Source organism: Tursiops truncatus, chromosome 7 (genome assembly GCF_011762595.2).
Source record: "Tursiops truncatus isolate mTurTru1 chromosome 7, mTurTru1.mat.Y, whole genome shotgun sequence".
NCBI lineage: Eukaryota > Metazoa > Chordata > Mammalia > Artiodactyla > Delphinidae > Tursiops > Tursiops truncatus.
In genome coordinates, this window is record NC_047040.1 from 34,008,189 (window position 1) to 34,029,221 (window position 21,033).

Here is a 21,033-nt window from a genome sequence, read left to right on the forward strand (position 1 = left end):
GCAAGGTGAGAGAAAGGAGGTATCTGCTGTTCAGTGGATCAGTTCAAGGGATCATAATCAGTCTGTGAGAGATTTGAGTGGAACTCAGGAAGAAGTCTGGTCTGAAAAGCCTGATTGGGAGTTATTAACACGAAAGAAGTGGTTAATCTGTGGTCGTGAATGGTTTGCACAAAGGTACATTAAAAACAGGTACATGGTCACAACTGGAACTCTGGCATCAACAACATTTAAGGATCAAGGGGAGGGAGCTGGGTGATCCAAAGGAGGGATTTGAGAAAGAGCATTCATTGTAAGATGTAGGCTCCAGGAGGCCACAGGAGGAAAGTTGAAGTAAGGAATGGTCAGTAATATTGAACCAGAGATGACCTAAGATAACAACTAAGAAGGTATGATTGGATTGGTTAGCAGGGACTGTTGGTCACTGAAAGAAAAGTGGTTTCAGGAAAAATCAGATCGCAGTGAGGTTGAAGGATGAATGAGAGGTGAGGAGAAGGGCATGAGAGTCATACTCTGTGAGGAAGCTTGGCTGAGGAAAGCAGCTAGAGGGGAACCCAGAGTCTTGGGGAAGGGAGATTTTTAAACTTTTATTTTATCTGTTTTTAATAAAATAGAAGACTTTGGACATGATAATAGGCCAAGGAAGAGGGTGAAGCTAGTGGAGTATAGGGACTTTGGACATGATAATAGGCCAAGGAAGAGGGTGAAGCTAGTGGAGTATAGGGATAAAATAAACTTTTATTTTATCTGTTTTTAATAAAATAGAAGACTTTGGACATGATAATAGGCCAAGGAAGAGGGTGAAGCTAGTGGAGTAGAGCAAAGTTGCGAGAAGGCAGGAGTAGAGACTTACAAATAACATACATTTCATTATTTTTTAACTGGATGGACATATACACATGGTAGGAAAATTGGAAGGAAATGATGAAAAATAAGTTTCTTTTCCCCTTCTGTCTTCCAGCCACGCAGTTCCTCTTCTTAGAGGATTGCTAATTTCCACTGCCGTTAATAAGTGTATGACTGAGATTATGTTTGTACTTAATTCTCAGAGTTTGGAGAGAAATCTAGCTATAGATTATGTGGGTTTATTGGTGGGAGGAATGAGAGAAAGAGAGATGGAGGACAGATAGGGGTTCAGAGAAGAGTGAGAAAGGTGTGGTATGGAATTGTCTCAGAAAAGAAGGCCATTGAAGAGGATGATGGAGGGCATGTCTATGGGGTGACGCCCATGGGTGAAGAATTTTCAGCAGCCCCTCTCCACATGGTTTTGTGACCTTTTCAGGAGAACTTAACTACTTTATATTTAAAATCTGTGTCAACTTAGAAAATGGCTTTCTCAAAAATTCATCACTTGTGTAAAGTAAGTACATGTTTGGGGTCCAAGTGCCAGAACTCTGCTTTCAGCTCTTAATTGCTTTCAGTCATAGGCATGTTGCGTGGTGCTTTGGGGTTATTCAGACCAGTGGTATAAATCAAAACAAAGGGAAGCTTGTTGGTTAAGAGAGAGCACTCTCTGTCTGAAGGCAGAAAGGAAGAGGAGACTGGAAACCAACTACAATGTCTCTGAGGTGGCACTACTGTTCCTAAAGCCTTTAACAACCTAAAAAAAAATTTTCTTTTCAACCATTCTCTTTTTAGCTAGTACTAGGCTAAATGGCTGAGTGTGACTTTGTTTTATGTTTAGTCACAAAATTGAAAGATTACAAATGAGACATATTATTGATTGTGAGTTTCTTAAAGAAGATATTTGGTCATTTCTTATTTGATATGGGGCTTATTTTAAATGTATTCATAAACAGCTGCAAATGCTCTTTGTGGAAAACATGATAAAACTAAGCAGTGAGCCAAAGGTTCAGGTTTAGCTTTCTGACAAAACTGACAACTCATTCTCTTTAGTTATTATAAGAAAAGTGGGTACTGTGTCACAGCTATAACAATGATATATCACCCTTTTATCAACAAACTCCTATACAGAGTTTTCCATAAAGCAAATACAGTGCTTTCTTTCAAATATTCAATCTTAGCTTGATTTTGTTCTTCAAGGCAATTCATTTAGTTGATGCTGGACTGAAGTGTATTAATAATCAATTTTGTTCATTCAGTTACTTCTGTAATTCAGTGTGTTGACATTTTTAATCATTAAGCTTATAGTTGGGCATGTATTGCGAGCCTACTGTATGTCAGTTGCTTTAAGGTTTGGGGCATACAAAACTAAGATAGCTTCTTTCAAGGAGCTCATAGTGTAGTGAGGAAAAAATTGAGCATACAGTCTTCTGGGAGCATCCAAGTAGGGGAGTCAGTAAATACTGATTAAGGAGCAAAATCACAATAAAAAATTTTAAGATTTCCTAAACCATTTTCTCCGCGTTTCCACTGTATTTCTCTGTAGTGATTAACAGTAAAATTCTCACGAAAGAGACGAGGACCTATACTTTTCTTAGGAGACAGTAAAGAAAGGACAGAGCATATTCATAGCCAGCCTAGGGAAAAGAACACCAGATGAGAAAGGCACTTGGTAACAGTGCCAAAGGAAGAGAAGCAAGCCAGCTGAATCCCTAGTGCTGAAGGGATGAAAGAAAAGGTACTTGAGGAACTAGCCAAGGGTCAAAAAACAGGTCCTAGGGTTCGGTCTCAAGCAGACAACTTCTGGGTTCTCTGATAATCTGGTTTCTCAGCCAACAGCAGGTTAGAAAAGGGAGAGGCACACTGGCAACAAAGGTTGATAGCCTCACAGTGAGGGAGAAAAGAAAACTAGAAGTGGACTTAAGTCTCCAAAAAATTAGCAATTTGAGATCATTTAGTGTAGGGAGAAAGAACTCTTTAAAAGCTTATAATCCTGGAGCATATCACCATAGTCACCATAATACAGTAATTGCTAGTCATAGTTATGCTCCTGAGTCATCAACTTCTTTTTATTCTATTCTATCTAAGGACTTTTTCCCCCTTCCCATTGCAGTCTGTTGGACCTTTCTCATTACCATGTCTTAACTTTAAGGAGAAAACATCTTACTATCAATGTTTCTAAAATAAAATGGGTATGGGGTGGGAGGATTGGGTACAAGTTTCCCCTGCTATCAGAAAGTAGAGCGTTCCTATGAAACCTTTTGGAAAGCCGGTATAAAGCGAAGTAATTACCTTAGGACACATCTTACTAACAGCTGCACAAAATAAGTCAGGATAAAGCGCAGATGGTCACAGACATGGTTCAAGGCTATAGAGGCTTGATGCTGAGATGCTGAGTGTAGTTCCCTGGGAAGGAGCTTGGTGGTGCCCCTCTCGCTGCTCAGGGTGACCACTGCCTCTATAACACTTCTCTGCAAAACAAATGTCTTTTTTTCATTTTTTTAGTTAGAGAAAACAGGTACTAATGTAGGTCTTTCATAAAAGCAAAGTGGCATAAAGTCAACTTTCAAAAAGCGGGGGATACAAGTATTAAACGTTTTCTGATTTTTTGCCACACTGTTGTCAAACCCGTTTCCAGGGGATGTTTTCAACTTCAATGTAACTGATGGGCTTAACTGATATAGCCCTGCTTGTATGCTCACATTTCTTACTGAAACCCATGGGAGGCCTATGCAGATCTTTGTAAATTGGGTTAAGAAAGCCTTCAGTTTTCAGATGCTCTAACTGTCTTCTGTTTCTCATGTGGCTCCATTTTCTCCCTACTGCAGATTGTAAGGATGTAACTTGACTACAGATTGATTCATTCATTTAACAGATGTTTATTGAATGCCTGGCATTTGCAAGGTATTGAGATATAGATGGACTTAATTTTTTGGAATAAGGATTTATTTTGATCTATAGTCCACTTATTATTTTTAGCAGCTCAGAACAAGTAACAGATTGATTGATTCCTGAATTTCATTGGCAAACCAAAATCATCCACTACATGTCAGTTCTCCCTCAAAAGATAACCTTATCTTGAAGTCCTGGAGTTGACTGTGACAACTGATTCGGAAAACAGTGAGTTTTGTGTCTAAACCATAATATAATTTGAATGTCTCTTGCCTAGTAGAATTATATTACTAACATGGTTATATGTCTTAGATATGCAGAATTCTAGAATCATTCGAGAATTATATATGTTTATAAATATGTTTATAATAAATATTCTATCCTGACCATCACTCACCCCCATTTTAAGTTGCACCCTGTTCCTGGTCATATAAGATTGCATATCCTGGTGCCACTGATTACTTCATTGATCTGAAGAGCTATCTTGCCTACAGTTTTTCTTTTGGCAGCTTTTGGAAACTTTTACTTCTAAAGGCTTTAAGTATTTTAATTTTAAAATAACTGAAGGCTTTAGGATCACCTTAAGCCACCAAAAGCAAGTTTATGTTTGATTGTTAGAGGAGACAGAAATGAGGACACAAAAGAATCTAAAAAAGAGAGGCTATATGTGTGTGTATAACAGATTCACTTTGCTGTACACCTGAAACTAACACAACATTGTAAATCAACTATACTCCAATAAAAATTTTTTAAAAAAATGAGGACGTGGATTTTGAACTTCTTCTTGAATTTCTGTTTTTAAAATTTGAATTTACCTTACTGCTCTGTGAAAGTGCTGTTTCAGGGCGTCTTCTTGGCTATTTGATTTGAAGCTAAGTCTGGAAGAGCAGATTATACAGAAGTATTCTTAAGTCTGCCAGCATGATTATATCTGTTTGGTTTATTTCTTAACCTTCTGTGAAGTGTTTGTAGGTTTTCAGGTGATGGTGTCTTTTGATTTACTCTACTACCTAAATTTTACCAGTTAACGTTGAAAGAAAATGCTTTCTGATTTGTTGTGGAAGGATTTATTTGGTTCTAGAAGTATAGTACATATTTTAGTACCCACATAATCTATTATGTAAAATGCCTCTGCTCGAGATGTTTCCCCCCATTTTTGGTTAAGAGAATAGGAAATCCACAAACTTTATAACGCCATTTCCTCTGCATTATCCATTTTTGAAGACCTATAATTGTTTTTTTTTTTTCTTTTTTTATCATTACTTTAGTCAAAAGGACATAATTTTCTATGTTTAAAAAAAGATTTAAAATATAGCTATGATGACTTTATTAATATCCTGGAATATAAATTCCTGATAGCAACCACTCTTGTGACTATTTTAACATGTCTATACCTAAATGTCATCTGAGTATCCAGACCGACCCTTTAAGAACTAAACAGTTGGCTTGAACCTTCAGTTTCATGTTATGGAGAAGCCAAAAACCCTCCCTAAGACTTCTGCAAATTCCTAGTGTTCTGTGGCCTCTGAGTTACTGCTATCTGGATGGGATTTCTTCCCCTTGCCTTCTCTCTCCCTCTCCAGAGGGGAAAAAACAAACAATTGTTTCCCTAGTCTTATGCAGAGCATCTTTGCCTTCCTTTGATGCTGCAAGGCCTTACCTTCCACCCTAAGTGCCTTTTCCATGTATTTTCCTGAACAAAAAGCATTTCTTTCCTAAGAGGAGCTCCACTGTTGATGTTAAAATGATGAAATGTGTGCCTTGTTAGGTTTAATTTGATAATAATAACCCTTAAAGTAACTTATTTTCTCCATTTACCAAACTTTCAAAAATTTCAGTAATTCACACTAAACGCAGTCTCCATTCTTTAAAGAAGTTATAAGAAAACCCTATGCTGAAAAAGCTTTTGCAGTGTTAGAATTGATTATACTATATAACATTATGTAGCTCTTTTGCCAGGTGGTTCAGAGAAGATAGTGCCCTCTTAAAAGGATACAGAATTTCAGATAGAGTTCAAGTATGGAGTTGATCTTTCTCTTAGAGAACTAAACCAAGACTATTTTGTGAATGTGTGCAAGAAGACTACCCTTTTGAGGTTTGCATTTAGTAATTTTGAGCTACTTTCTATCCGATTTTCTTTGACTAAACTACATATGACGTCACTAAATTATTTTTGACTGCCAAATAATAATTTGCCATGGATTTCACATTTCTAAGCCAATCATAATCTTTTACAGAAACAAGTTTGAAAAAAATGGGTTATGGGAAAAAGGGATAAAACTAGAGATGTATAACTAGTAGCCTATGCTGGTTTTAGGATTTTTATATATATACTATCTTTTTTTTTTTTTTTTTTTTTGCGGTACGCGGGCCTCTCACTGTTGTGGCCTCTCCCGTTGCGGAGCACAGGCTCTGGACGCGCAGGCTCAGCGGCCATGGCTCACAGGCCCAGCCACTCCACGGCATGTGGGATCTTCCCAGACCGGGGCACGAACCCGTGTCCCCTGCATCGGCAGGCGGACTCTCAACCACTGCGCCACCAGGGAAGCCCTCTACTATCTTTTTTGATACTCACTGTCACTGGGAAATCATGCAAAAGTTGGAATTCCTGTCTAGAAGTAGAATTTTGAAAATATGATGTTGATACTATTATACTTATTCAGTTACTTGTTGCATTTTCTTTAAGAGTTTTGTGTCATTGTTTTCTTCTGTGGTGCAAAAATACTGTGATTTAAGGTATAGACCAGAGGTCAGCAAACTATAGCCAGTGGGCCAAATCTAGCCAGTTCTATAAGCTAAGAATGGTTTTTCCATTTTTAAAGGATTAAAAACAATAACAACAACAAAGATAATAGATGACTGAAGGCTTACATACTACCCAGCTTTTTACAAAAAAGTTTAGATTCTTGAGTTTTAAGTGGATGAGCAATTGTTAGAAAGTCACTGATGGAAAAAATTGGTGGTTATATAATTGTATATTCTGAATACTGTGTAATTCATTACTAAGTGAGTTACATTAAAAAGATGGCGTAGATTGGCAATATGTTGTCATGGAAAGATAAATGAGTAGGCTACTAAACGCATATCAACAGTCTATCTCCCAGTGAATGATGGTAAAATATTACAAGGAGCTTTTATTTGATTGCCCATATTTATCTACTGCCTGAATTTTTTTGAATGAACATATGACTTTATTTATAATGAAAGACAAAGGTGCACACACGCATATGTGTGTGTTGTGTTTGTGTGTTTTAAAGAAAAAGAGAGAAACCGAATGGAAATTTCAGTGTCACTTGTGGCTGATTTTCATCAGATGATAAATAGGTTTGTTTAAGGAATGTAACTTATTATGTACCACTTTTAAACTCTTGTCATCTTTGAACTTTAAACATTTTTCCCTTCAAAACTTTTACCAGATAACCAAACACCTGAAGATGTCAACATTGAGGCTTAATCTCACTTGTATTTTTTTTTAACCATTTCTTTAGTTGAAATCTAATTACACTGCTTTAGAGCAGCTAGGTAGTAATATAAAAGCAACATGGCCTTTTAAGAAATTGTCAGGAACTGTGCCCCACATAGTTTACATTGCAGAGATTGCTAGTTCTGCATACACTGTCTCCAGAAAATGTTTTCACCTCCAGGCACATGTTCAGACATTAAGGATTGAAGAGTTGCAATAATGATTATACGATAAGTAGCCTGCCAAAAGAACAGTAGGACTTCATAGATTTTTTTAAAATTTCCCTTTTATCCCCATACCTTGCTCCAAATTCCCCTACTCTCCTCCCCGCAAGGCAAGCATTTTAATGTATTCATAATACAGAAAAAATGTAATTTATGTAAATTGCATTATGGTGTCTCTCTCCTTTTGCTTCTGCTTTATTCACTCAGCACTGTACTTCTAGTGCTGTATTGTTCCATGGTATGTATCCACATTTTACCTATTACTCTAGAGGGAGTAGGCCCTCAGCTTACTACCACAAATAGCAATGCAGGAAACAATCTCACACCTGTCTCTTTATGGGCTGATGTGAGAATTTCTTTGAGATAGATATACCTGGGAGCAGAATTGCTGGATCAAAGGGTACGTGTGTACTTAATTTGACAACATAGTTTCCATGGTTCTTTTGAACGGCTGCACTAGTCTGCATACCCATCATGGGCTTTTTATTTGGATAAATTTTTGTAAGAGTTTCTCTACGGCCAGTAGTTAGTGACGAGAAAGGATTACCTTAGGTAAGAATAATTGTTAGAACTCCTGAATTATTGTTAGGTGGCAATTCCAGATGAGATATAGAGCCATGCTTTTTATAAAAGTATGTTCTTTTTGAGAGCTAGAGCTGTTGACAATGTGGAAGCGTAGGAACTGATCTGAATCCTGTATCTTCTAAGTCTGCGTCCCATGACCAGGTACCATGAAATGGTGTTGTTTGTATTTTATAATGCTACATCCTTATCTATTTAACTTTTAAATTATATTAAGCACATAAGTAATGTTCACTGTTTACAAAATACTATTATATATGCTTTATAAGTATTAACTCATTTAAGCCACATAAAATAGGTACTATTATTGTTCCCATTTTATAAATGAGGAAACTGAGGCACAGAGAGATTGTTTTAATATTACCAATTGGTGAATGTGGATAACTAATGAAAAGTCTGTGAAAATAAATGGGTTATGTGGTATATGTTATTTCATAGTCCATTACAAATACAAAGGTGCTATTTAACTTTTCTGACTTTAACTTTTGAATACCAATATGTGTAACTCATTGAAATGCCAAATGGGAAAAGGAAGCATATTTATTAACATGTTTAATACTATACTTCCAAGAATTTGAAAATAAAATCCACAGATAGTGATAACCTTTGTTAGGTGCCATAGTTGTTACTCTAGCACACTGGGTGTGTAAATTTTCCAGACGGGTAAAACTTAATTATTTAAACACCATAAAATATTATCTTTTAACATTTTCTTTTAAATCCTGCTTTCCTAACTTCTTAAAGCGTAAGTATGAAAGCATGATTTAATGTTTTCCTCGTAATTGGGGTCATATTTTAATAATTGTCATTGCACTTTGATGAGGATGTAGATGTAAAATATGAAACATAAGGATTCTAGTAATGACTAGACCTGGCTTTCGTGAAAAAGTGCCTAATATTCTTTATTTTTGGATTATTTGCCTAATTTTAGAAAAGGTAAAGTACAGAATATACAATCACAGTTGTATAATGTGGCTGCTGTAAAATTAATCATCAGCTCACAGATGGTTCCTTGCCTAGAAAACCTTCTTCAGTGTTGCTGTGGTAGTTTTAGCTCCTAGTGATTTGAAGACCCTGATGAATCAGATACTTATTAGCAGTCACCCATTCTCTTGCTATTTACTGTTTGTTGAGGAAGTATAGAGAAACAGTATCCCTTTCCACTGCAATAGTTCAGACTGGATTACTGGAATATAAATTCAGTATCTTTGCAAACAAGACAGCAGACTAATTTTTTCTTCAAACCTTCTTTAGTATTTGGCTTGAAACCAAATGCCAAGCACAAGCAACATCTAAAATTATGCCTCCAGGGCTTCCCTGGTGGAGCAGTGGTTAAGAATCCGCCTACCAATGCAGAGGACATGGGTTCGATCCCACATGCCACGGAGCAACTAAGCCCGTGCGCCACAACTACTGAGCCTGCGCTCTAGAGCCTGCGAGCCACAACTACTGAGCTCGCGTGCTGCAACTACTGAAGCCCGCATGCCTAGAGGCCGTGCTCCGCAACATGAGAAGCCACCGTGATGAGAAGCCCGCGCACTGCAACAAAGAGTAGCCCCTGCTCGCCGCAACTAGAGAAAGCCCGTGCGCAGCAACAAAGACCCAATGCAGGGGCTCAAACCCGTGTCCCCTGCATTGGCAGGCGGATTCTCAACCACTGTGCCACCAGGGAAGCCCCCCATTTTATCTCTGAAAGCAGTACTAGTGATAGATGGATGAACACTAACATAGAAATAGTGTAAAAAATTGAAAGTGAGGAAGTTATACATATTAAATATATGTCTGGACAATAAGAATGATTACGAAGGACAGTCGCAGGATGTGTGAAAAAAGATGTGCCTGTGCAGTTGAGAGTGAGTCAGCCAAAGGTGAAGAAATATGCATGTCTGAAATGGTTTCAGCAGAGGATCATCTCTAAAATGGGAGCCTATTTAGTCAAAGGTTTGAAATTCAGGTTAAAGTTGTAGTTCAAGAACTTAAAGGCTGAGCGTGGTGAGTGAAAGTGGTGCTGTGGAAACTTATCAAAAGCCACAGATGCACCATGGGTTCAAGGCCTTTTCTAATCTGCAGGTGAAACTCTGGTGTGGATTCCTTAGCTGCCAGAGGTTGCCTCCCTTCTGTTGGTGGAGATTGTGGCAGGGAGGGGTTGCCTGCCTCAGTAAATGTTCATTGTAAACAAAACAGGACACTTATTTTTTTTAATGCCAAAAACATACCAGCTCGGAGGAAATACAGACACCATAAACCTAAATTTCACTCATGGTTTTGGACTTTTAGACTAACGGATTTCTTTTAGACTAACGGCTTTAACAGCCTTTTGGAATTTGTCCTGCTTGTAAGTAGAGCTGCCTCCATGTAGTTTATATTCTGAAAACCCTACTGGTCATTAAATTGAATGATACAAAAAAAGAGGGATCAAATGTTTGCTAGGACCAAATAGCCCCTCAGGGTGAACTTTACAGTTGCTGGTAGAGTAACTGTTTCGGAATGTAGTGTACTGTGGCTCGCCCATGAAGCTGGCCTTGGTGTTGGTGTGTGGGCTCTGCCTTTGTAAGATCTGCTTCCCACTATCCAGGTTGGATTTCGGGGGTGACACCCCCTGCCACCCTTTTTTTCAGCTTTTAGCACTGAAGCCATTGTATAGTCTTCTTTTTTTTTGTGGTTCAATATCTAATTTTAAAATTATTGTGTATTTTTTGTAAATTTTGTCTTTGATGTAGCCAGATACATTAAAAATTAGTGAGTCTCTGTCTTTGTTGAAAATCTATTATTTAATATAGGAAACGTGGTCCATTTATTTTATGTTTTAAATTATACAGTTTATCTTTTGTCTGGTTGAAGGTTGACACTGTCTACAAGAGCTGCTGCTGGAGTTGGTGATTGGCACTGTTCCCACTTCTGCATTCAGATGAGCAGCCAACATGTATTTTAGATTAATCCCCGAAGTATTATTTGTACAATAAAAATTTTAAATATATTTTTCCAATTTAAATGTTTGTCACATCATTATATTTACTGTATTTCTAGGCTCTGCACTCTTGTCAAAGTGAAGTGTCCTGAATTGTTTTAGCCTTTTCTGTAAGTCTGTTTTGGCCAGAGTATCCCGTTTTAAGGAAGTAGCAAGCTTTTTTTAAGGCACAGGGCCTATATTTAGGCCCTCACTGTTGACCATTTTAGTTTCCATGGCTAGGCTAACTAAGTCATCAGCATGTTGTATTCTGCCAGCAATGTTTATATCAGTGACATGTTTTGTTTGTTCTTTTTAAGTCTCATTCTTATTAAAATAAGTCACTTAGCTGGTTTACTTTATTTTTTCCTAAATGTGCAAGAATTACAAAGGCTGGCTTCTTGTTAAATAACACATGCTTGGTTGACTGTTTTATTAAAAAAAGCCGTGAAGTTGTTCCTAAAAAGAGTGAATAAAGATCCAGCATAGCAAGTAGATGATACTCAAGGAGTTACTAAGAATAAGTGTGTACAAACTAGAAAATGCACTGAATATGTGTTGCTTGTGCTTGCCAAAGTTTAGTTTCTACTACATTTAGAACTCTGACTCTGCAAGCTTTCGGTTTGTTCATGAATCACAGAGGTAGAAAGAAAATGATTAAGGGCACAAAACTAACATCACTCATCAGAGGGAAGTAAATGTGACTTCTTAGGTTGCGAGCAGATTGTATTAGCAGTCAACAGTAGGGTTTACAGTGTGCCCAAGTTTGTGTAAGGTACAATAATAATAATGATAAAATTGTACTATTTGGTGGAGGTAGAAATAATAATAACTAATATTTACATAGTATTTACTGTATTCTAAGGTATTGTTCTAAGAGCTTTACATGTATTAACTCATGTAATTTCCCCAGTGACCATCTGAGGTAGGTGCTACTGTTATCCTCTCATAACTCACTTAATCCCCATAGTAACCCCATAAAGTAGACCATGTTATTAAGCCCATTTTACAAATGAAGAAACAAGGTTAAGTAACTTATTCACGGTCATGCAACTGGTAGTAGAGCTGGAGTTCAGAATCCATGTTCTTAACCACTCTGGTAGGCTCAATAATGGCCTCCTCCCAACCTCACTGGGTGGGGGTGGGCAAATCTTTACTGGTTTGATGCACTTTCGTTCCATTGCCCTTTCAGTGGTTAATTTGGTAATGGCAGTTTGGACAATAAGATAGCACATGGGGAAGAATTTAATTGCACACAGTAGACTGATCTTGGATGTGAAAATGAATTTTTGACAACTGGAATTAAAATCAAAGTACCTAAACAAATACTTTTGAGCTTTACTTCATGTTGCACTGGCTAGTACAGATTGCTATGTTGACAAACATGTTTCAAGAAAATAATTGTTTATATAAAATAGAATTTTAAAAATTTATAAAAATTTTCTGAATTCAAATATAGGAAAATTTTTATGTCAACATAAAATTATAAACTTTTCTGGGAAGGAATGTTGTTTATTATGTGTTTTTCCTTATACATTTTTTTTCATTTATGAAGTATAAAAACAGCAACCCTATGCCAATAACCACAGAAGTTTTTGAAATTTTACTTGTCCACGGAAATCCATGAAAGCCTGGATGTTGCAAATCTTGTTGTATACTCACTAAACTCCATTCTTACCATCTTGCTTCCTGATCACTTACAGCCTGACTTTGGGCCTAATCTCTTGATTGAACTGGTTTCTAGAAGGTTACTGTTGATTTTATGGTCTCTGTATACCACCTTTTTTAAACCAAAGATCTTTTTTGACTTTTCTGTAATGTTTAATTCTGTTGCCCATTCTGTCTCTGAAATTATCTTCCCTAGTAGTTGCTGACAGTGTGTCTCTGTGCTACCTCAGTGACCATTTTCAGTCTCCTAAATTTAGTGCTTTTATTTTGGTCTTTTCTATTTCTTGGTGGTGACTCTTGTAAAAAAAAAAAAACACATCATGTTTATAATGCCTGTAAATAGTAGGCATGAGAATGAATTAGCCATAAATAGAAGCTGCATGTTGCTAAGTAGACACTATTTAGTAGAGACTGTCTTTTGATATAAAGCTAAGTTTATAATTAATATTGAAGTTTTTTTGATTGCAACAATTGGGTTTTTTAAAATACACACATATATTTAATGCATTATATTCCTTTGTATATACCATTATTAAACTATTTCTTTATGGATATCTTGATTCCAGTTGTGTACGTATGCTTTAAAAACAGAAAATACTGTATGGGCATCCTTATGCCTACATCTTGGCATACTCTGTGAGTATCTCCATCATATAAATTCCTAATGGTAGAATTGTTAAATTATGGTGTATATGCATTGAAAACTTTGGTAGGCATTGCCAAATAGCCTTTCTAAAAGCTTGTATCAATTTGCACTTTTATCAACAGTATAAGTACCACTTTCTCCGTACCCCTCCAACAATGAATATAATAAAACTTAATGTTTGCTGATCTAATGGATGAAAAATATTTTCTTTACATTTTTATTTATTTTAATTATAAGTGAGGTTGAGCATCTTTCATATCAGTAGTTTTCAACTGGGGGCAACTTTGCCCCCCCCAGGGGACATTTGATACTGTCCGGAAACATTTGGGGGCTGTTAAAACTGGGAGAGGGTCTGGGAAGAGGGTTCTACTGGCATGCTGCTAAACATCTTACAATGCACACAACAAAGTATTATTTTCCAGACCCAAATATCTGTAGTGTCAGGGTTGAAAAACCCTGTTTTGTATTATTCCGTTTCATCTTCTTTGTTGGTTTATATCTGTAATTTCTGAGTTATTTTATTGTTTGCTTTAGAGTTTATAGTATACATTTTTAATTCATCACAGTTCCCCTTTGAGTGATATTTTACTATTTCATGTATGGTATAAACACCTTGCTATAGTATATTTCCATTTTTCTTCTCCTGGCCTTTGTGCTATTGTTTTAATATGTTTTACTTCTGCATATGTTATAGACCCCACAATATATTATTATTATTTTACTTTAAACAGTAGATTATCTTTAAATTTTTAAAACAGCTTTAATGAATTATAATTTACATTAGATTGCACATATTTCAAATATACAATTTGATAAGTTTTGACATATGTATATACTTGTGAAACCATTGTCACAATCAAAATAATGAACATATTTATCATCCCCCAAACTTTCCTCCTGCCCCTTGGTCACCCTCCCCAACCCCAGGCAACCACTGATCAGCTTTCTGTCACTATAGATAAGTTTACATTTTCTAGAATTTTATATAAATGGAATCATAAACTATGTGCTTTTTTTGTCTGACCCTTTCATCCAGTATATTATTTCTAGATTTATCCATGTGGTGTGTGTATCATTAGGAAAACATTCTTTTTTTTTTTTTTTTTTTTTTTTGCGTTACGCGGGCCTCTGTTGTGGCCTCTCCCGTTGCGGAGCACAGGCTCAGCGGCCATGGCTCACGGGCCCAGCCGCTCCGCGGCATGTGGGATCTTCCCGGACCGGGGCACGAACCCGTGTCCCCTGCATCGGCAGGCGGCCCCCAACCACTGCGCCACCAGGGAAGCCCTAGGAAAACATTCTTAATGACAGACGTTCTGGGTAATTGGACTGCTGTTATTAATGAGCATGCTGATTTCTAAAGTCACTTGATGTGTTCTTTGTTTTAGGTCATGACCATCCAAGGAGTGATAATCACATGAGAGCACTCATTGCTCCAGATGTCATTTGACCATCAAAAAAAAAAATCTGTTTAAAAGAAAATATCCATTTGACCAGAACCTTTCTTTATTGAATGGCTTGATGGATTTCCTTTACTCTGATTCAAACCAAAACTGTCCTGCTCAACCAAAACAAGAAAGGACCTTGCATGAGTCAATCCCAGAATGCCACTTCTACGTCACCGATGGGTGAAGAAAACCTCATGAATATCAATCACAGAGACTCAGAGAGCATCACTGGTGAGTCCAGTTTAATAAATGAAGTGCTGTTGCTTACAGGATAAAATGCGTATAAGACCCACCATGATGGAACTCAGCCTCTCTTTCCAGCCTGGTCTCCTCAGAGACCACTGAATTAATCTCTCCATCCCCAGGTCTCCTATCGCATTATCAAAATCTGCCTTGGGTTCTGTTCCTTGTCTGCATCTGACCCCCTGTACCATGTGAGCCCTGGTCAGTAGGAACTGCGTCACACTTATCTCCCTTATCTTGTCTTCCTATTCCTATCTTCCTGTCTCCGCAAGAACAGGGTTGCTTGTGTTTCTGTGCCCTGCAGTCACCTAACAACAGTATCTGGCACATAAGAGGCTCTCAGGACATATAGGGTATGCAAAAACAGGTACAGCCCCATAAGTCCTTATCTGCAAGACTAAATTTTAAAAACTCTGTACACCCAAAATTTTTTCTAAACTTTGGTTCTAAAACTCACTGGTCCACAAAACCTGACCTTTCCAGTTGTTTCTAGACATCTCACTTAGTTGGAATACTTGTTTGCTGAAATTGTATTAATGTGTTTAAATATGGGATACTGCTACAAAACCAGTTGGAGGTGTTATATAACATACAGTATGCACAGTACTACTTTTCTAAAACTCCATAAAATTCTGCAACCCATCTAAACCTAAAGTTTTTCCCATTTTTTGTTCAGTTTTATTGAGATACCTGCATTAAGATACTATAAAATGCACCCATTTTAAGTGTACGGTTTGGTTCAGTATGGCCTGTGGGCCATAGTTTGCTGACGTCTGCACAACAGCATCAACACTTGATAATGTCAGTGTTTTTGATTTTAACCATTCTAGTAGGTGTGTACTGGTACCTCTGTGTGGTTTCACTTTCTTTTTCCCTGATGACTAATGATGTTCAGTGTCTTTTCATGTGCTTATTGGCTATTTCTAGATATTTTGAGTTGTCTATTTAAATCATTTGCCCATTTTTATATCTGTCTTACTACTGAATTGTGGTAAATATTCTTTTTATATTCTGTGTAAATCCTTTGTTAGGTAAAGGGGTGCAAATATTTTCTCCCAGACCATGGCTCGCCTTTTCATCTTCTTATTGGTGTCTTTTGAAGAGCAAAAGTTTAAAATTTTGGTGGAGCCCAATTTATCAATTTTTGCTTTTATAGTTCATATTTTTTGTGTCATTTCTAAGAAATCTTTGCATACTTCAAGATCACAAAGACATTCTCCTTTGTTTTCTTTGAAGAGTTTTATAATTTTTGCTTTTACATTTAGGTCAATTTTATAATTAATTTTGAATATATAATGAAGTTAGGGTCCAGATTTCTTTTTCCCAGTTGAATGTTTAATTGTTCCTGCACCATTTGTTGAAAATATTATCTTTTACACTATTGAATTACCTTGGTAATTTCATTGAAAAATCATTTGATTATGTATGTGTGGATCTATTCCTGGACTCTCCATTCTGTTTCTTTAATCCCTAAGTCTATCTTTACATAAATACCACAGTGTTTTGATTACTGTAACTCTGTAGTAAATCTTGAAATCAGGCAGTATAATTTCTCGAAGTTTGCTCTTCTTTTTAAAAAATTATTTTGGCCATTCTAGACCTTTCACATTTCTATATAAATTTTAAAAACAGCTTGTCAATTTCTGCCAACAAAGATTAATGGAATTTTGAATGGAATTATATAGACTTTGTAGAGAATTGACATCTTAAGACTATTGAGTCTTCTAATCCGTGAACATGATATATCTCTCCATTTATTTAGGTCTTCTTTAATTTCTCTTAATAGTATTTGTACTTTTTATTACACAGGTCTTCCACATATTTTATTAAATTTAATCCTAAATTTTTAATTTTTTTCTGCTACTATAAATGACATTGTTTATTTAATTTTATTTTCCAGCTGTTTATTACTAGTATGTAGAAATGAAATTGATTCTTTATATATTGACTTTGTATTCTGCAACTTTGCTTAACTTAGTTTTATTAACTTTCTTGTAAATTCCTTAGCATTCGCTACATAAACCATAATGTCTGCAAATGGAGACAGTTTTACATATTCCTTTTCAATCTAGATGTGTTTTATTTCTTTTTCTTGCCCTTTGAATGGGACAGGATTTCAGTATATTTTTGAATAAAAGTGGAGGGAGCAAACATCCTTGCCAAATTTCCAATATTAGGAGAGAAGTTACAGTCTTTCACCAGAAGTTTTTTGAGAATGCCCTTTTTCAAATTGAGAAAGTGTCCTTCTCTTCCTAGTTCGATGACAGGTTTTTGTCATGAATGGGTATTGAATTTTGTCAAATACCTATTTTCCATTACTGAGATGGTTTTTCTTTTTTAGTCCATTGGTGTGGTGAATTCTATTGATTTATTTTTTCATTTTAAACCAGCTTTGCATTCCTGGGGAAAACTCTACTTGGTCATGATGTATTATCATTCTTATATATTGTGGATTTGATATACTAATGTTTTGTGTGTGTGTGTGTGTGTGTGTGTGTGTGTGTGTGTGTCCCATTCATTGGTTTGTACTCCTTTTTTTGCAATGTTTTTGCTTGATTTTGGTATTAGGGCAATGCTGGCCTCATAAAATGAGTTGTGAAGTATTCCCTTCTCTATATTTGAAAGAGTTTTTTGTAGAATTGGTATGATAACATTTTCCATCCTTTTACTTTTAACTTATCTGAATATTCAAGGGCCATCTCCTATAGACAGTTTAAAGTCAGATCTTTTTTTCATCTAGTCTGACAATCTCTACTTTCTAATTGGTATGTTTAGACCATTTACATTTAATATAATTATCAGTTTAGTTGAGTCTACTGAACTCCTACTTGTTTTCTCTTTGTTCCATTTAAAAGTTCTTTCTTCCTTTTTTCCCCTCATTCCTTTCCTCTTTTGAGTTGTTCGTTTGCTGGTTTGTTTTTTTTAGGATTCCATTTTAATTCCACTATTGACCTAATAGCTATACCTCTCTTTTTTCTCAATGGTTGCTCTGAGTTTGCAATATGCATTTTTAAATTTATCACAGTCTATCTTCAGATAACATTATACTATTTCATAAAGTGACACACAGTATTCTTCCATTTCCCCCTGCCATTGTATTATTCTTGCGATGCCTTTTATATTTACATATGTTATATACATAATTGTTATTATTTTTGCTTTAAACAATTATAAGTTAAATACATTATGAGAATAAAAGGCTTATATATTTCCACACAGATTTACCATTTCTGTCACTCTTTATTTCTTTCTGTAGATTGAACTTTCCATCTTATATCCTTTTTGCCTGAAGAACTTCAACATTTCTTGGAATATAGGTCAGCTGGCAATGACTATTCAAAGTTTTTTGCTTGTCTGAAAAGTCTTTATTTCACCATTTTTAAAAGGTGTTTTCACTGGTGCAGAATTCTAAGTTGACTTTTTTATACACTTTAATGACATTCCATTGTCATCTACCTTGCACTGCTTCTGATGAGATCATTTTTGTCTTTGTTCCCTCAAATGTAATGTGTCTTTTTTTCTCTCTCTGCTTTTAAGATTTTCTCTTTGGGTTTCTTTGTGTTTATCCTGCTTAGAGTCACTGAACTTCATTGAAATATGGATTTATAGTTTTGATTAAATTTGGAAGATTTTGACTGTTATTTCTTCAAATATCCTTGCTGCTCCCTCTTCTCTCCTCTTCTGTGACTCCAGTTGCATGTGTGTTAGACTGATTGTTATTGTGATGCAAGTCACTGATGCTCTGGTTTTTTTCCTAATCTTTTTTCACTTTAGTTTCCATTGCTATGCCTTCAAGTCTACTGTTCTTTTCTTCTGGATAGTATCTAATATGTTAATGTTATCCAGTGAATTTTTAAATTTAGATATTGTACTCTAGTTCTATTTGAATTTTATAAATATAGGAATACTTTCTGTTTCTCTTTTCATCAAATTCATGTTTTCCTTTTAAATCTTTGAGCATATTAATAATGGCTATTTCGAAATTGCTGTTTACCACGTTTATCATCTTTGTCTTTACTCAGCTTGTTTCTATTGATTTATTTTCCAACTGGTAATGGGTTACAAATTGCTTATTCTTTGAATATCTAGTAATTTTTTTATCAAATGCTGAATATTTTGAATGTTATATTGTTTGATGTTTGAATTTTCTTGTCTTATTTGAAAAACTGTTATTATTTTGGCAGGTCCTCAAGTTACTTGCTGATAATATCAGTTCTTTTTTTTTTTTTTTTTTGTGGTACGCGGGCCTCTCACTGTTGTAGCCTCTCCCATTGCAGAGCACAGGCTCCGGATGCGCAGGCTCAGCGGCCATGACTCATGGGCCCAGCCGCTCTGCGGCATGTGGGATCCTCCCGGACCGGGGCACGAACCCGTGTCCCCTGCATCGGCAGGCGGACTCTCAACCACTGCGCCACCAGGGAAGCCCGATATCAGTTCTTTTGAGGCTTGTTTTTAATCTTTGCTATCTAAGTCTCTATATCACAAGACCATACTCTAGTATGCTTTATTCTGCATTAATTTAACCCTACTACCAGTAGGCATGACACTTCTAGGATCTTTTGATTGTCCTAACTGTTCATGAGGTTTTTCTACTCTGGCTAGATGAAATTCAGGCCTTTCTTCGCTTTGTGTAGGAGAGTAACTTAATAAAGATATGAAGATGTAGAGGAAAATATGAGTGTAATGAGGACAGACCACTTTTGAGGCCATATTCAAGAGAAACAAGAGGAGGCCTTGAACCTAAATGGAGGCAATGTGGCTAGAAAGAAGTGAGCATAAGGAAGGGACATTTGGAGGATAAAAATATTAAGACTGGACAATCAGGAAAGCAATAAATAGTACATTATCAAAAATATGGGGGCTTCCCTGGTGGCACAGTGGTTGAGAATCTGCCTGCTAATGCAGGGGACACGGGTTCGAGCCCTGGTCTGGGAGGATCCCACATGGCGCGGAGCAACTAGGCCCGTGAGCCACAAGTACTGAGCCTGCGCGTCTGGAACCTGTGCTCCGCAACAAGAGAGGCTGCGATAGTGAGAGGCCCATGCACCGCGGTGAAGAGTGGCCCCCGCTTGCCACAACTAGAGAAAGCCCTCACACAGAAACGAAGACCCAACACAGCAAAAATAAATTAATTAATTAATAAACTCCTACCCCCAACATCTTCTTTTAAAAATATATATATATATATATATATATATATATATAGGAGCAAATAGGATTTGCTCCTAAGGATGTTATTTGAATCTACTAAACCCTGATTGTGTACTCACTTTTAAAATTATTTTTTGGAAGTAGGGAATTGGTAATCTTGAATTTTCACAGAATTTTATTATTACTTATTAAAAGAAAATTTCTAGGGAATAGTAGTTCTTTTAATGAATGTTACTTTTTTCTTCATTTTCATTATACCCTTGAATGCCTAAGAGTCTGTTTTTAGCTCTGCATGTATTTATAGTCAACTTCTCTTCCTGCAGATTTATAATGACAATCTGTATGTGATATACTTGTGGCAGGAAAAATTTGAACAGTCGCATAGAATTCATAGTAATATTATTTGGATGTATTTTCAGAGCTCTTATTTAAGAGATCTGCTAAGGGTTGAGAGGAGCTTCTTTAGATCCATATTTAAGGTTTTAAATGTACCTCATCTCTGTGATTATATACCTCATCTTTGTGGTTATGAAACCACTGCTTGTCCTTCTGGGTGAATAGGATTGTCTGATATTGTCAGTCTCCTTGTACTTGATTTGATTAATGTCAGCCTCCTCATTGTTAAGATCAAGTAGTTGAAATTTACTCTTTTAAGGTATGTTTTCTTAAAATTAACTTTGTCCGTTCTTTGCCAGAGTTAGAACATGTTTTTTATGCCACCCCCAAAGGAAATACCAGATCTCTTTTAAAAATGAGAGGGTTGATATGACATCCTGTATTTTCTCTATTTTAAGCTGTAGTATTTTAAGCATATTAAAAGAGATAACTGGTTTTTTTTTTTTTTGTAAACTGCTAAATTTGGGAGGTGTTAAATGATGGGCAGCATTTGGAACAAGAAGCCAGGAGCAAACACATGAAGGTGGAGAAGCCCA

The 21,033-nt window shown here is 36.3% G+C and overlaps 1 protein-coding gene across 3 annotated transcripts in view; it reads left to right on the forward strand.

The window, feature by feature from the left end:
• Positions 1 to 21,033, forward strand: part of TRAK2 (trafficking kinesin protein 2) — a 70,569-nt gene that overhangs the window by 9,449 nt on the left and 40,087 nt on the right. The window contains exons 2-3 of one of the 3 annotated variants that reach the window (XM_019939133.3): positions 3,820 to 3,960; positions 14,648 to 14,938. In XM_019939133.3, coding sequence (XP_019794692.1) covers positions 14,848 to 14,938 — 91 coding nt within the window. In that variant the 5' untranslated portion in view covers positions 3,820 to 3,960; positions 14,648 to 14,847. The remainder of the gene's footprint in view (positions 1 to 3,819; positions 3,961 to 14,647; positions 14,939 to 21,033) is intronic. The other 2 variants (XM_019939131.3, XM_019939135.3) reach the window with 2 other exon arrangements.